This window comes from Acanthaster planci, linkage group LG05 (assembly GCF_054643075.1).
Source record: "Acanthaster planci isolate LZ-2023a linkage group LG05, COTS_SCS, whole genome shotgun sequence".
Classification (NCBI taxonomy): domain Eukaryota; kingdom Metazoa; phylum Echinodermata; class Asteroidea; order Valvatida; family Acanthasteridae; genus Acanthaster; species Acanthaster planci.
This window is the reverse complement of record NC_141781.1, coordinates 14106097-14122950: the sequence shown is the minus strand read 5'-3', so window position 1 is coordinate 14122950 and position 16854 is coordinate 14106097. Positions and strand designations below refer to the sequence as shown.

The window sequence follows — 16854 nt, the reverse complement described above, 5'->3', positions numbered from 1 at the left end:
ATGCTTCTTGAAATACTGTTTAGCTAGTAATGCACAGTCAATTGACTCTACCCTTAAATCAATGGAGATTCCTCTCTCCTAGAAATGTTTTTTAAAATGTTTACATGAATCTCCTTGTACAAAATTACTTTAAATTATTCAATTCTATTTTTCAATTCCAGTATTTTCCATTTATGTGTTTCTTTGTTGCTATTGTGTATTTGTTTAAAAGAGGGGTCTATTTTGACATTTTCTAAGTTGCATTTATGGCCTGTTAGTCATGCGTTCAGTCAAGCTTGTAAATGTGAGCACTTGACTGAGCAGCTTTCTTTTGGCCAAGAAAAGCATAAGTAGACCCATTATAAAGGGCTGTTTGTTGTGTCTGTTTGTTTTCTCGTTGGGATGCCATCTTCTGTCTTGGTGCTTCAAGTCAACTCTGAATGTCTCGTGCCAGCTTTTCAAATTCTTTTCCATTTTTTCCCCTTGATCCATTTGTTCTCTGACATACATTTAAAAATCTTTGTTGCATTGGATTGACATTGTTTTTGACATGATCTTTGATGCATATAGACATTACTTTTCTGTAAACACAGTCACATTAAGTTTCTGCACATGCTCCAATAATTTTCGTTGTGGGTCTGCTGCAGTTATACGTCTGTACTTGACTATGCATGTGATTTCATTCATCATTGTTATATGGAGTGTTCTGTCCATTGAGCAGTTCTTAGAGTAGAAGTCAATATTATATACAAGGCCTCAGTTCTTTGGTTTAGTGTCAGTTATCAATGCATTGGCCAGTACCTTCTATCATGAAATTTCTAGATCTTCTGACATATTTTCAGATGTTTTCTGTAATTGTTCTTGATTTGTTCGTCATGAGTGCATTGCTTTACAGCATTGAGGAGTGCATTCCTATTTGTACTGTTAAGCAAGCCTCGTTTATCTTCAATGTGCCGCTCATTTACTCAGGCTTCAAAGATGCGTTTTGAATTTGTGGGAGAAAACAATGCCTCTGTATGGGGGCAAGCTGTTACCGTGAAACGGTTGCATGGGCATCTTTTGCATCAACACGAAATAGAATAACCTAGTCAAGACATATATCATTGTAAACATGTTGCTTTTACACGTATTTAGTTGGTTCACCCCATTACATAAGTAGGCATTATTAGAAATGGGAGGAAAAATGTCTTAGGTGTACCAAAGTTCACCATCATTTTTCTGAAGTATTGTTTTAGGGTAAACTGGCACAAATCCTGGGCCCCAATTTCATGGCGCTGCTTACCGCAAGCGAAAAATTGGCGCTTACCATAGCAGAAAATTCTGTGCTCACAGCGAATGTGTTTCACAGGTTAGCAAGGAATTTTGGCTTGTGCATATGCACACATCCAGTAACTGAGGATTCTTAGCTTAAGAGGTTGGCGCCAAATTTTTCCGCTAGTGTGATTAGCGCAGAATGGAGTTCGTAAGCACGGAGTTCTGCAGTTTGCAGTGCCATGAAATTAGGCCCTTGTCTTAACATGTTGGCTGATTAGACCTCTTCCAGCTAATTTCATCTGCTTTCCTTTAAAAAATCATACAGCTTTTTTGTAACACCTCAGAAATATTGAACCTTTGTTGCATTTTCCTGTCAAACTGTTAGTCCTCCGGAAGGTGTGAAATAGTGAGTGTACCAATTACTTGATTGCAGTGTCAGCAAGGCTGGTTGTCTGGGAACCAATCCACCAAAAAAGGTTTTACCATACGGCTAATCCAACTAGAAGCACTATCAGAGAGGTTGTTCCCTATATTAGTGTGTCCAAATCATCTGGCTGTGGCTACTGATAACACATGTGCTTGTCGGAATTGCCTGCAGTGGCTGAAGCTGTGGCTTCCATTAGCTCAAGTAGTGTTTTATTGCCAACTGCAGCCAAATAACCTGGAAACATTGGACTTTCCTTAATCTTGCATATGATATAGGCTTATCAACTTATAAATATTTGTGAGGTGTAACCAAAGCTCCCCTCTCACCCCCCCAGTGGAATTACTTAAATTTGTAAGTACATGCGTATGATCATGTTTTTGTACTCGTTTTTTTCTTTTAATTCCTACGTGTAATTTCTGTTTGGTGAACGGGAAATAGTTTCATTCCATTATTTCAGTTTCCTTAATTTTTTTTATCAGCTTCTTTCATTTTAGTACCTTTAAAAAGTCACATTGTGCCTAAAACTCTGTTGCTTAAAGTTGTCATATTGTTATCATTGGAATCATTGGGTCACCTTTTTGGAGTGATAGGTCTTTGAGTGATTTAAAGTTTACTAAGAAAATAAAACTCTTTCAACTTCAACCCTCTGCTTAAAAAAACCCAAACTCAAGGAGAGGCCACGGGTATAGTGCACAATTTTATGATACGCTTACGTGCCATACCAGCCATGCTGTTCGGTTGGAATCTCTGCAATTCCGACAACACGGACACCGTTTCAGAGGCTGACCAAGTCCGCGAGGAAGATAGCTTTGAGGAGGAAGACTTTGTAGAGATCAACACGTCTTCGCTGGAGCGAATTGTGGCCGACCAACCACAGGAGGGTAACGACAGGGGATTAGTTCTTTTTCACCCTCCCCCCAACCAAGGGTTAATTTTGTTGGTTTTCGTTGGAGATTTGGAAGGATTCAGTTTCCATCACCGGGTTGCTCAAGCAATCTCAGTCATCACTGGTAGTCTGCAGTCACTGTTCACCATCAGCAGCACATTGGTGGAGGATTACCGCTATTGACAATTTTCTCCCACTTTATTTTAGCTTAGAGTGGCCTAGTGGTGTAGCCAGATCATAATAGTAGTGTTTAGGCAATGATGCTAACCTGTGTGTCACATTTCCACCAAGTGTTTAGAACCAAACCTGAAACTGACAGGCAGTGAAACTATTTGATTTGGATCCGGTCAGATCATTTGTGAAAAGCCACAGGTCTTCTCCAAACTCAGTGACAAAATTGAGAAAAATGTAGTTTTTCCACCTTGTTTCGCACATTGGCTGCTATTTAAAAACCGAGAGAGACAAAAAGAACAGAACTGCGGATTCAACATATGTCTCTCCATGGACACTTGTAATTTGTTATACCCGATGTACACTGCTCGCCCCCATCAAAAGTAAAGAAACAGTTGCCACCATGGCAATTTTCCCATTTCCGCACTTGCAGTTTTCCCACCAAAACTCCCCTTTTCACTGTAAGCAGGTTTGCCCAAAGAAGAGAACCAAAGAGGGAGGAGGGTTCTGATTCTAATTAAAAACCCTCATATCCTGCCTGATCTTGGCTACACTACTAGTTGCCTAGAGTAATGTAAGTACATGTACGTGTGTGTGTAGTGAAGCACGTTTTCACTCTTCTGGGATGAAAGGTCACCGTCACATCTCTCTCTTGTCGAACTCCGTGCCAGATGTCTGGAAAAGACCCCCCTCCCCAGATGTGTCGCATGACCAGCTTTGAAAAGTCAAAAAAAAAATAAAGAGCGGCTTGATTTACTGGGTGATATTGTCCCCATTTGCATTGCTAAACTAATGTCCAAATGACATTTCCAAACCGAAAATTCGTCAACTAGTAACTTGCATTCCGACTTTGATGGCACAAAGATTGAAGAGACAATTGTTCTTGGTCATATTTTGCATATTCAGGATTTTTAATTGGCCTTCCTAGACAGACGTGTACCTGCATAATTACATGCATTGCACGATAGGCCTATTTGTTCCCTTGATGGCAACTGTAAAACTTTGTCATAAAAAATGGTTACAGTCCTTGAAGCTTGGCCACAAAACAGTGAAGATTTTCACATATCGGTGACTGAGAAAGAGTTACATGAAGGCCCCAGAACATTTTGCCCTGGTGTGTAATCCTGACAATTATGAAGGGATTGGGGGGTAGGCAACACATCTTGTATTGTACTGATGGCAAAGGCCACCACATGTAGTCTGACCATGAGATAACTCTGCCAAATTTGTCAGCAATGTCAGGATTAACAGGATTATGCAGGGTTTTGTGTAAAATGGAGGGAATAAAGGGGAAAAAACAATAACAGATAGCCCTGTATTTGTAGACTCGAATGATACATATCACTAGCTACTGTGGGGGATATACATGTAGCTCCCAATCTTCTCATTCCCACCATCTGAAATTTCAGTACTCTCACCTGAGTCAAACTCCACAGTTTTGGTGCACTTCTTCACTGGCAAAAATCCAACAAGTCTTTACATTGTTCTTGTTTTATACTGAGTTCAATCTCTTCCTATTTCAATACTGCCTTTGTTTTTACATTTGTTTGGGGATTGGTATCAATGTAAAATGGTTGAGAAAGGGGGAATCCAGTCTTAGCCTCAGCCCTACGTCAGATAATCTTTGTTTGATCTGATATAATCTGCAAGATGTATCAATTTTATCAGTCTGTGCTGCTGCTTGTCAGCATTAACCAGGGCTGGTTGCTAAGGAGTAGTGTGTTGCTATGCATACTGGGTAATTGGTACATGTAGTTAAGGATCTTCCACCCATCTCATAGCCCATGTAACTGATAAGCATGCTCAGTTGCGGTTGCTGGGGAAGAGCATGGTCACAAGTACATGAGGTCACCAGTTTTAACATTGGCATCAATTAAACATGGGATTGGATTTTCTTGGAATTGAACAAGGATACCAATAATCATGTGAAGATATTAGACTTTATATGTTTTGCAGAGTCTTGAATAAGTTTTAATGTATTGCTTTGAGCCAAAGCCTATAATATACAAATTACATATTAAAAAGAAAAGAAACTTGTGAATGAAATTTGAGGCAGAAAATACCAGCAAGTGTGATGGTGAATTCTCTAATGGGAAACAGTAATAGGTGGGGTAAGTATTACAAGTGTTTGGAGGTAACCTTAGGATTGGGTTTTTGTCCTTTTGGACAAGATTGTAAAAATTTTTGAAATCTACATGAGTTAAATTCAATTTTGGGTTATTAATCATAGTAACCATTGCAACCATAGCTATGTATCGTTATTAAACTATCATAGGATAATTGATTGTAGGTAAGTTACACACAGGTAGGTAAATCATCGATAGAGATGCCTTGACCAGGAAGCAGGAGTGTCAGGTTCGAATCTTATGTGTGGCAGCTTGTGATTCAACCCCAGCCCCACAGACTCTTCAAATGTGTCATGCAAATAATATGCCAAAGGCATGGTCAAATCCCTTTAAAAAGTTTGCTTTTATTCAATAAGAAATGTTGCACCACGGATATCCGACTGCAGAAGATGTGCTGATGCAAACTGATCAGGTTGCACCAAACATTGGAATAATGCCCTTTTCTTTAATTAACTGGAACGTGAACAATTGCCTGGCTGTAATTGATGTGAGAAGTAACATTGAAAATGTCAGACGTATTACTTTACAGGAAGAAAATGCAAAGGAACCAATTTTAATTATCCTCGGAAAACTACCAAAAGAATTGAAATTTGCCAATTTATATGTTTTCGTATCCTGGGTAACCTGATCATTTCCACAGTGTGGGCCCTGTCCTTTTGGCAAGGTTAGAACTCAGAGGATACAAAGGGTTTCCAAACCATGACCCTATTCCTGGCTTCAATTCCAGGCTTCGGTTTCATGATATTTTTTGTCTTTTAAAATATGAAACCTCCCGGCTCTCGCACAGCACCCCCCCTCCCTTTTTTCCCCTGACACGGAAACATCACATAATCTAATGCAGGGCCGATGTGTTGAGTATTTCCTTTGTTTGGTTCTGACAGCAAAACATTTGAAAATGTTAGCATTGTAGATGAAGCTGAAGTTGAGATGAAGTCAGACCAGCTTTGTCTTTTATGTTATAGTTTTGGGCAGGAAATGTCTGATTGGTGAACACTTTACAAAGAATAAGACATAATATATGGCATCTCTCATTTATTTGTTGCTTGAATTTTATTTTGAGAATGAACTGATTTTCACAGTGGCCAAATTGATGGTTTCAAATTTTTATTAGCTGAGGTTGCCAAAAAAGTAAACAATACATTAAAAAAATTGCCAAATTGTTGCTTTGTAAACTTGAAAAAAAAATTAAAATTAGTTTAAAAAATTGCTAATTTGTTGCTTTGTAAACTTGCAAAAAAAAAAAACACTAGTTAAAAAAATTGCTAATTTATTGCTTTTGACATATATGTAGATTACCCCTGGTTTGGTAATAAAGTCATCTAATTATCAGTCAGCCATAATATAGTCATTAAAGTCATTAGGCTTTTGCATATCCTATATCCCTTTACATAGTGAAACTTAAATGCTGATAGATTTCTTCACAATTCCACATTTTCTGCACAGGTATCCAAACATCTTTTTTGAAAAGATTATCAGATCAAATTATTTCTTGCTAGCATCCAGAATGCTTCTTGTGACTCTATTATATTCCTAGGAATTAAATAGATGTAAATTAGAGGAACTTAAGTTCAAAGGTCAACCAATTGGCATATTTGATTAGCATCCTGAGACTAATGCCCTAAATGAATTTTTTATATCTACATAAGTACATTTTTATGGTAAGAACTGAGTAATAGTGCATTTAAATATGTATTCTAAATTGTACTTAAACAGATGCACCTGAGGATTTAAAAAAATTGACCATGTCAAAGGTGAAAGCTGAAAGGTCATTTTACTGGCAGCCCTGGTTTGAGACAAATTTGTGTACAGATCCTACAGGGTTATGATCCCTGTATTGGAAAGACATTCTGGAGATCAAAAAAAAAATCCCACTCTGTCTTTTAGTGTCAAAGCCAGTGAGCATCTCAGAGGGACCAGGGAGTATATCCAGAACAAGTTCTGCCAACATTGTGAGGATTTTGCTGTCCATTTTTGATGGCACACTTCATGCTTCAACAAATCGCGAAGGGTTAACCCCTCCCCTGCCAACTTGATACCAGTCCAGTCCAGCCCATGGCATGGTCAAGCCTAAGGCTGTAGATAGGGGGCGCCCTTCCCCTCTCCATGGTGTAAGTAAGTTCCCATTTTCCCCATCTGGTACCTGTAGGTCTTCCAGACATGGAGTCGCTTCATACCAGTACTTTGAAGTCTAAAATGGCCGACAGCTCCAAATTTCCTGCATGCAGCTCTTTTCTGTTTGATTTTTTTTATACTCGCAGCAAAGAATGGCTTGTGAAATCTTATGAGAGAAAATATACTACCGTCGTACAGTACCATTCAGACACCTTACCGTGACTTTTTTTGTTTTGTTTAAATTTCAATGAAATGAATTTTCAAAAAGAGTGCGATATCGGACCATTCACGATTTTCGAGCGGCTTAATTATTTTATAAAGGTTAATCCCAATTTTGTGAAACTGTAATGTTGGGCTTTGAATTCCCTTTTCATAACTGCTAGCCCACAGAAATTCATAGGTGCCCCTTTTTAAATGTGTTTATGTTGTTAACACTTGAACATTGAGGTGGTCCAGCATAGAACTTTTACCATAGTTACTCAATTTTGTAATAAAATCCAGAAGGTTTTAGAGTCTTGATTGACTCATCAAAATTTGATAAAGTGCAGACACTTAAGGCAGGATAAATGCATTCTTTCCAAATGTAGAAGGCACCACCAAGCCTCAGCTGTCACGTTTTGAAAAATCCCTTCAGAACAGACAAAATGAGGTCGAGCTGTGTTTACATGTGCCTATGGGGGGGGCTTGATCGATCATGTTCCACCTCGCTGCCAGAGGAAAGTGAACCTGCAAACAAAGTGTGATGTCATTGTGTCATAGGTCAGTTGTGTTGTTTCCCTCAGTACAGTAGTTCTGGTCAAAGCATTGACTAGCATGACCTTCTCTAAATCTTAACCTATATTTGTAGTTCATTTAGTGAGCTTGACAGTAGAATACGCTGTTGTATATATCTGTGTCCTTTTGATATTTGAATTCCGTATTGAGTTGTAAATGTGCTTTTATTCTTCTCACTGATGTACATGTACTTCAACTTTTAGCAGTTACAAGTTGCCAGAACCATTTTGTTGGAATTTCTAGGTAGTTATTGAGTACCCATTCCTGGAAAATCCCATAATTTTATCTTCTTTATGGATCTGAGCACATACAGTGTAAATACTATCATTCGCTCATTTTGTGGGAAAAGAGCATACACAAATTTAAATTTCCTCCAGTGATTTGAGCTGTCAATGCTCTTCACAAATCCATGCATTTGTATAAATGCTAGAGAGGGAGTGTTTTAATTGAGATATGTACATGTAAGCGTATATGATTTCAGATTTGTATGTATGGAGTATTTTCAAAACTTGAATTGTTTTCTATTTAGGATACCCCTTTAGTTGAGGAAACTATTGGTGTATTGCAAGACCTAGCTGCTCTGGGTTTTAGCATATGTTTCCATTGGCAAACGGTTCCTTTTTGGGAATGTTTGGCATTCCTGGGCTGTTCCCTACTGGGAACTGTTCCCAGTTCCAACTTATAGATTTTCCTTGTGGGACGATGCAGGTAGGAAGACCTTCCCTTGATGTGTTTATGAGTTCCAATGATGCCTACATCACCGATTAAATCTCCTGTAATGAATAGTAATTTTTTGTCATGCATGCCTGTATTTTGCATCTTCTGTTTCACTTATATTCTTATGTTTTATTGGTGACATTTCTTGGCTTACGTGTAACTTTATAGATATTTCTTTGTTTGCACTACATGGATGCATTCCAGACACTTGATGTCTAATTTCATGCCCTACTGTTAACTTGGATTATCATGTTACATTTTACTGCTTACATCCATCATCCTGTCAGTGGTGAGCTGAAGGAAAATTTGAAGTTCCTGGCCCAGTCACCCCCCAAAAATGTACAACCAAGCAAACTAGGACATGTATATTCTTCAGAAGCCCAATTTGCATAACTTTCCAATGACAGCTCCAACTTCCAAAAACTTGTTTGGCAAGCTTTTCTGCTGCTGCAAACATCAGTGTCAAGTAGAGACATGAAACTAGACCCTCTGGCTTTGCCAACTCATCGACTTGGCACTGCTCCATTCTACGAGACACCGGAAACTGGTGCTAGGTGAAGAATCGAGGGTTGTAATCATCAGCATGATACATTGGCAAGTTGGAATGAATCACACTGAATAGGCCGTGGGTGGGGACAACGGATGGAAGGGGGGATTGTCAACCCCATCGAAAATTCCCCCATGTTACACTTTAGCCATTTCCACGTATCCGTTCATCCCCATTACTCATTATCATGAAAGATACCTTGGGCATGTGTTCGTGGGTCAAATGCATGTATGCCGGTACCGGTAGGCCTGTCAGACAATTTCACTCATGGACATAAAACACAACCTTGCCGCTGTTCTCAGCATACCGATCAAATTTACTACAAATGTTTACTCGTAAATTTCTTGCCAACAGTTTTTCTCTGCTGAGCAGTGTGAATGGTCGGTCTTCCCTGCTCTCATGATATAGAAATTTACCAAAGGTCCATAAGATGCAGGTTTCTTGCAAGTGAAAGTTAAAAAATCAAAACGTCAAAACCCGTATTCAGCATGGTCACTTCACTTCCATCGTTTTGTTCACCATGAGATTGCCTATGAAATACTTAACATACAGTTGGCATGAGTAACATAATGACTTGCAGTATGGCGTCATCATCACCATCATTGGCATTATCATCGTTGTCACGAGATTTAACAGCAGTCTCTTAAGGCAGCTCGTTAATCCACTGTTGTCCGTCTCCCTTCACCTCTACACCCCAGGGGCGGCCGAGAAGAGCTCCAAGCATGGAGCTGAGGACAAGACGCAGAACATCATCATGGCCATGCGAGACAGGATGAAGATCCGTGAACGCAACAAGCCTGAGATCTTTGATCTTATCCAGTGAGTCACACTAGAAACAAAATACGGTGTGCCAAGATCTGTGATTAAGCAATATCACTCTGTGCTCAGTGGTGACAGAGAGATTGCCATCGAAACAAATGCTGTAACTGCTGTTCACTAGTTAGACTTACTCAACAACCAAAAAAATCCTTTGAGATATCACACATTCTAATAAAAATTAGCTGTCCACATCCTGTGACCCACATGTAAGATGTGCATGTCAGTAGTGGCACATCTACATGTAGGGTGAAATTTTGGAGGGGAGCACCCCGGATGCATGAGTTGTTTCAGTAGGACACTGAAAGCAGAACTGTGTCTTGACCATATGTTGAGAACCTTTCAAAATTTCAAATGGGGGGAGGAAATGTGTGTCAGCCATCACATAACGTCATTGCTATGGCTATAGTCGAGTTCCTGACAAGTCCTCTCGCAAGTCTAGTTACAAGACCAGTCACCGTGACCAAACCAGTCACAAGACCATTCACAAATCCATTCACAAGACCAATCACAAATCCATTCACAAGACCAATCACAAGTCCATTCACGAGTCACAAGTCCATTCACAAGACCAGTCACAAGTCCAGTCACAAGACCATTCACAAACCAGTCACAAGATCAGTCACAAGTCCTTCCATGAGCTTAGTCACAAAGACTAGTCACAAGTCCATTCACAAGACGAGTCACAGTGGCGAAGGAATGCTTTTGTCACAATTCATTTGAGTTGTTCATGATTTGACTTCAGACTGGATAGGCTGTGATGGCCTTGCAATGGACTTGACTAAAGCCCTATCAGCAGCAACATTGTCTCTGTCTTTCATGCACCAAGTCCATGACCTCAGCAAATGATCTGCTCTCCACAGGGGTCCCCAAGTCTCCATTGAACGTGCACCTTGTTTTTCTGAAATATTCCAAGCATTCAGTGTTTTCAGAGGCTCCCTAATTGCATGATAGTTTGAGATATATGTGGATATAGTACAAGGATATGCAGTAAAAGAGGTCACTCAGGAAGCTTGACATGGTCACGGTTACAATGAGGCTATGAAAGCAGTGGCAGGAAGAAAAATTAGAGGTCAAAGTATAAACTTAGAACTTTAATGGCTCAATGATTGCAAAAAACTCACTTGATGACCTGTTTCTCCTTGTTAGTTTGAGAGCAGAGAGTGAGTATGGAACAAACAAGGGATGAGTATCAGCATTTAATATGTGGGTACTCATTCACTTCAGTTTACATCAGAAAGAGCATACTGAGCTCTTTGCAGTGAATTATCACTGTGTTTGATATTAAGATGAATTTGACTGTATGTTGTTGAAAAACATTGATGCTTCCTATTGATGCATTGCCTGGAACATGGTAGTACACAGAGGGACTGTTATAGTGGCTTTCAACTCATGTTATTGGCATGGACGGTGTATTGTGTGGTGTGGTGTCTTGCCTTCAAGTTGCACACGACGAAGGGTTTGTGCATACATGTAGGCATATGCAAACTTTGCCGTTTGTCTTTTTTCAATAACTTAGTCCCCCGTATATTCTTCAACATCAATCAGAAAATTTTTGGAGGATTCACAAAGAATACCAAGTGAGGTCAGGCAGAAGGTCTTTGTGTCTGTTCCACCATTTTCCCGATGCCACCCCAACAATGAATTCTGCACCCGTTTGTCATAGGGAAGTGTTCAACATTCCTAAGCAGCAGCACGCTGGCCACATGAAGGCGGTCAAGCAGAGTGTGCTGGACGGCACGTCCAAGTGGTCAGCTAAGCTGGCCATCACTGTGGTCAGCGCCCAGGGCCTGATTGCCAAGGACAAGACAGGTACCAGTGACCCATATGTCACGGTGCAGGTGGGCAAAGTCAAGAAGAGGACACGGACTGTCCAGCAGAACCTCAACCCGGAGTGGAATGAGAAGTTCTTCTTTGAGTGCCACAACTCCTCTGACCGGATCAAAGTCCGTGTCTGGTAAGCTGAGCCGCGCAACTTCACATTTTATGTCCTTTTTAAAAAAAAATGTTATTAAACAAGGGAAACTAAAGTTTTGCAGTTAGTGTATGCAGCTTTTCATACAATCCATTTTGAGCATATAGAGTGGCTACTCTGCACATTTGCTGCTTGACATCTTACATATTGAGGAGAGTTCTGCCCTTTTTTTCTTGAACTTGGATGCTGCACTATCAGGAAATCCAAGAGAAGTTCCAGGCATTGGAATGTATCTCATGAACTCCTGGACAGCAGTACAATTCTTTAAAAGATTCTTATCAAAAATGGTTCATGTGTCAGGTGAAAAGCGAAACCCAGTATCAAAATTGTCATTATTCTTACCTAATCTGCCTTTAGTTGTTGAACAAAGCAAACTTGATTTTAGTGGGACCAGGACCTACAACCCCCAGAATTCATGTACAATTGCTCTACCCAGCAGTCCTGCATTTATATATTGATCAAAGATAACCACAGCCGATTTACCCCCATGGTTGAATTGATGAACTCCTTCACTTGTCTGTGGCCAGGGATGAAGACGATGATCTGAAGTCCAAGCTGATGCAGAAGCTGACCAGGGAGTCAGATGACTTCTTGGGCCAGACCATCATTGAGGTCCGCACCCTCAGTGGCGAAATGGACGTCTGGTATAACCTAGGTAAAGTTATTCATCGATTCTTGCCCAGAGTGACAGTTACCATAAATTTGGACAACCTTTTTGGGTATCATATGAGTTTGGTGTATTAAGGAGAGAGGGCACATTGTTTACATAACAATTTCATTATATTTTGCCGCCTCCTTGTTATAGGAATTGTCATGCGCATTCAAAGATCATGTCAAATTACATGTCTACAAAGCCCAAACCTCATGTCCTTCCCAAATGTTTGCCTACTTACTTGGTTCTAGAATCCATCAAAGTAAAATGTTCTACCATACTTTAACAATAACAATTGGGAAAAGTAGTTTGCTTAAGATTGAAACAATTGTTTTTTTTTTTAGCTTAATTTTCACTGTAACTTGTAACCTTTATATACAGAGAAGAGAACAGACAAATCTGCAGTGTCAGGGGCCATCCGATTACACATTAGTGTAGAGATCAAAGGGGAGGAGAAATCTGTGGCCCCGTACCATGTACAGTATACATGCTTACATGAGGTTAGTGACCGTAATAAGCTGAAATTAATTACTTTGTAGTAATTACATTATGAGTGTGGTAGCCTGTAATTATCAACAAGGGTTAAAATAAGTGCTTCATTGCTGATCTGTATGCTCCTGTTTTAAGCTGAGAGATTGAAAAAACATTGCTAGACTTACCATTGAGAGATTTAGAGCCCTGCCACCAAAATATGAAGACCAAACAATTCTTCTGGTAATATAAGAGAATGTTTGACCAGCACTCTGACCTTTTAGCCTTGCCCTAAAAAAATGTAGAGTAAATAAGATGGGGAAGAAATGCTGATTGGATAGGAACTCTAGATAGTATTTGTGGGAAACCAAAAATAATTTGCAGAAATTCCCAAACCATTCTACTGTCTGTCATTGGGAGTATTTTAGAGAAAATGAACTGGGGTCACAGGTGGAAAGCAAGCAGCACACTTCAAGGTTCGCAAAGGTGAAAGGGAAGTACATGTATTTCCCCAGTCTGTTGACTACACTGCTAAATGAAGCTTCATTCTTCACCCACCCCCTATCCCTGTAGAATCTGTTCCACTATCTGAGCGAGCGGGAAGGGGGCCAGGTCAAGCTGCCAGCCGCCCGGGGAGACGACGCCTGGAAGGTGTACTTCGAAGAGACACCACAGGAGATTGTGGATGAGTTTGCCATGAGATACGGCATCGAGTCCATCTATCAAGCAATGACGTGAGTTACGGACTGGACCCATGTTGCCATTAGCTTTTCGAACAGATTGTTCCATGCTGGAGCACTGTCCAACTTGTTTAAGATTGGACTTCAGCCACACTTGGACAGGCAACATTTTAGAACAGTAGATTTTTTTCCCTGAAATTATTCTTTAACCATTTCTGATCTTGTGGCAAGTAACTGCAATGTAAACATACAAATTTGAAACTATTTATAACAAAAGCTCCAGGAACAATTATCCTGAGTACTTAAGAGTCAGAAATACATATTTTGGTATACATAAATCTGATCTCTGAGGTATCTGATGTCAGCTACACAGTGACATGACATTTTCATTTCCACTGAAGGGAAATGTTTTTAATGGAAAACAGACTGTAAACAAAATTCTTAATAATTGAAAATTGTGAGTGTCTTTTTGAGCTATCTTCATCTGAAAATGTGATTTTTTCAGTGCTTTCACCTTGCCTTTTTCCTCCTCACGTTTTGTCCAGGCATTTCTCCTGTCTTTCCTCCAAGTACATGTGTTCAGGAGTGCCGGCCGTCATGAGCACACTCCTGGCCAACATTAATGCTTTCTATGCACACACTACAGCCTCGACTGCCGTATCCGCAAGTGACCGCTTTGCCGCCTCCAACTTCGGCGTGAGTATCCCAAGTGCAGTTATTCCTTCAAGCACTAAGGAGGCCTCTGTCACACAAATTCTTTTCAGCAGATTTTGTCATCATTGGGTGCATTTCTTTCTCTGTCTTGACAATGTGAACGGTGACATGTTTGAAGTGAGTGGGTTTTTTTTACTGTCGTCAATATGGATCAATTTGTTCATTCCGGATTGTGATGTGATAATTGGAAAAACCAATTCATAGTCTTTTTTTCCTTACAGAAAGACAAGTTTGTGAAGCTGCTTGACCAACTACATAACTCACTGCGCATCGATCTCTCAGCTTACAGAGTGAGTAAACACAGGCCCACCTTGGTTTTCCAAAAGCATCAAAGCAAATTTCTTTCTCTCAGTTATTAGTTTAATTATGCTCTGATTTGTTTTGATCCTTGATCTATTTGGTCAGGTTTGTTAATGTTGTTTTAAATCTGTAAGAGTGTTTTTTTTTTTGGTATTTTGGGCATCAGAATGTTATTATATAGTTAGTAATCATACCATATAATCTTACCATATGATATAGTATGATTGTTTGGCCTAATTTCTTGAATCTTTTGTAGAATAACTTCCCAGCCAACAGCCCTGAGAAACTAGCTGACCTAAAGTCCATGGTAGACCTTCTTACCAGCATCACGTTCTTCAGAATGAAGGTTTGTTGCTCACTTCTTGATAAAAACTGGTTGAAGCAATTTTCAATCAAGTGAAACAACTTTGGACAAAACCATTAATCCTCACTCCGAATCATTATTTCAGAAAGCTTTATGAATTGGCTTGTGCCAGATGATGCCTGAACTTGTAGGGATTCCCAGTGTCAAAGTCAGAGGAGGTCTGAGTATGTTCTAAGATTTCTGTCCGTGATGCCATGTGTCATCAAAACCCATTCACACACTTGCTTCCCACAGAGTTTGTACACACACAGAGGCTCAAAGTAGTCCATGGAGGTTGAGTCTGCGTCTCGCCCTCACGCCAGGCTATTCAGGAAATATCTTGCCGCAACATAGTCTTGGACATTTGAAAAAGCGATAGTGTGACAAAAAGAAATCACCTGAATCTTGAGTGTACTGCCTTCAGGAAATTTAATACAGATAAGGCAGTGCATTTAAAAAAACAGCATAATAGCAAGTTTTTTTTTTAAATTCTACTTTCTTGAAAGCTCTATCCTTGGAAGTTAGTATGAAGAATGTGCCATTGTGCTATTTCCTGTACAGTGGAGGATATTAACAGATTTAGGAAACTTTGTAGCAAGAATGCCTAGGGGTTGGGGTTGACAGGTCCAATCCACAACGTCTATAGACTATGTCAGGCCAAAGTGGTACAAATTTGTGTGCCTTTGCAGGTTCAGGAATTGGCCAGTCCACCCCGCGCGGCAACCGTTGTCAAGGACTGCGTCATCGCCTGCCTCAAGTCCACCTATGAGTACATCTATGAGAACTGCTTTGACCTGTACCAGCGGGAGTTCCAGCCAGACCCCTCAGACCGGCCTAGTGAGGCAGACGCAGCCAACGGCCCCAGCGCCAAGAGCCTGGACTTCTGGACCAAGCTCATCTCCCTGATTGTCTCGGTCATTGAAGAGGACAAGACCACTTACACCTCGGTTCTAAATCAGTGAGTTATGTGTGGTGAACGTTCAGGTTGACTCAGTCATGTTTAATGTGGACTCTCTGAACAGCTGGACCAATATTATAGAAATGCTATTGCTGACAATTTTGCTCAGCAAATTTTTAGTGCTAAGCAGAAATGAGTAGAAAACCAACACCTTGTAATAAACTCTGCACAGAACTTTTGTTGGTAACCTGCTTTGCAGAACAAATAATGTTCTGAGCTTACCGACTTTATCAAAATGAGCCAGGTGACCACCTCACTGTTAAAAACAACATTTGAGTGCTGTTGCTGCAGTGCGCAACAGGTTTGTGCATTGAGACGAAAACTGGTCAGGTGCAGTCCACTCACGTTATGCTTACACACTCATGAGTGAAACACAGGGTACTCTTCAGCAGCTCCTGTGCAGAGTCCATAAACATCCTCTGGCTATTATTTGGAGCACTGTGCTTCTGACTCGCTTGACTGAAGTGACGAAGGCACGTGATGGCCTGCATCTAGTTTCACATGCATCAAAGTGAAGTGATACTGTCACTGAATGAGCGTGTGTATCTGTTGAAACTTGCAGTGTTTCTGCCATCGGTGTAAGTCTCTTTGTCTGTTTGCATTTGTCCAGGTTTCCCAACGAGCTAAATGTAGGGCAGCTCAGCGCATCCACCATGTGGAGTCTGTTTGCCCACCAGGATCTGAAATACGCCTTGGAAGGTGAGAGGCATCTTTTTTTTTAACACTAGGTTTGTCATATTTGCTGATAACTCACAAGGCATCATGGGTAGAAAGGTTTCCGTTGGTTGTGAAAAAGTCTTTGAATCATATTCATCACAGCTGTTAAAGTAATGCTGCTTAAGGAACTAGTCTCTACAATGTTTATGCTGAGAAAAAACTATAAATAGTTCCAAATTATGAATGAACCATTTCTTGGCTTTTAATGAAGGGGTATTTGAATGTGAATACAAGT

General features: G+C 40.2%; 1 protein-coding gene across 14 annotated transcripts in view; it reads left to right on the top strand.

Annotated features, from left to right (window-relative positions):
- The window catches only part of LOC110977314 (protein unc-13 homolog B-like), a 134590-nt gene that overhangs the window by 99238 nt on the left and 18498 nt on the right, over positions 1-16854 (top strand). For 11 of the 14 annotated variants that reach the window (XM_087137461.1, XM_087137462.1, XM_087137464.1 and 8 more), the window contains 11 exons: positions 2332-2541; positions 9692-9812; positions 11476-11766; positions 12312-12439; positions 12818-12936; positions 13481-13641; positions 14133-14283; positions 14523-14591; positions 14858-14947; positions 15634-15902; positions 16513-16601. In XM_087137461.1, the coding sequence (XP_086993587.1) occupies positions 2332-2541; positions 9692-9812; positions 11476-11766; positions 12312-12439; positions 12818-12936; positions 13481-13641; positions 14133-14283; positions 14523-14591; positions 14858-14947; positions 15634-15902; positions 16513-16601 (1698 nt within the window). The remainder of the gene's footprint in view (positions 1-2331; positions 2542-9691; positions 9813-11475; positions 11767-12311; positions 12440-12817; positions 12937-13480; positions 13642-14132; positions 14284-14522; positions 14592-14857; positions 14948-15633; positions 15903-16512; positions 16602-16854) is intronic. The other 3 variants (XM_022231306.2, XM_022231305.2, XM_087137466.1) reach the window with 1 other exon arrangement.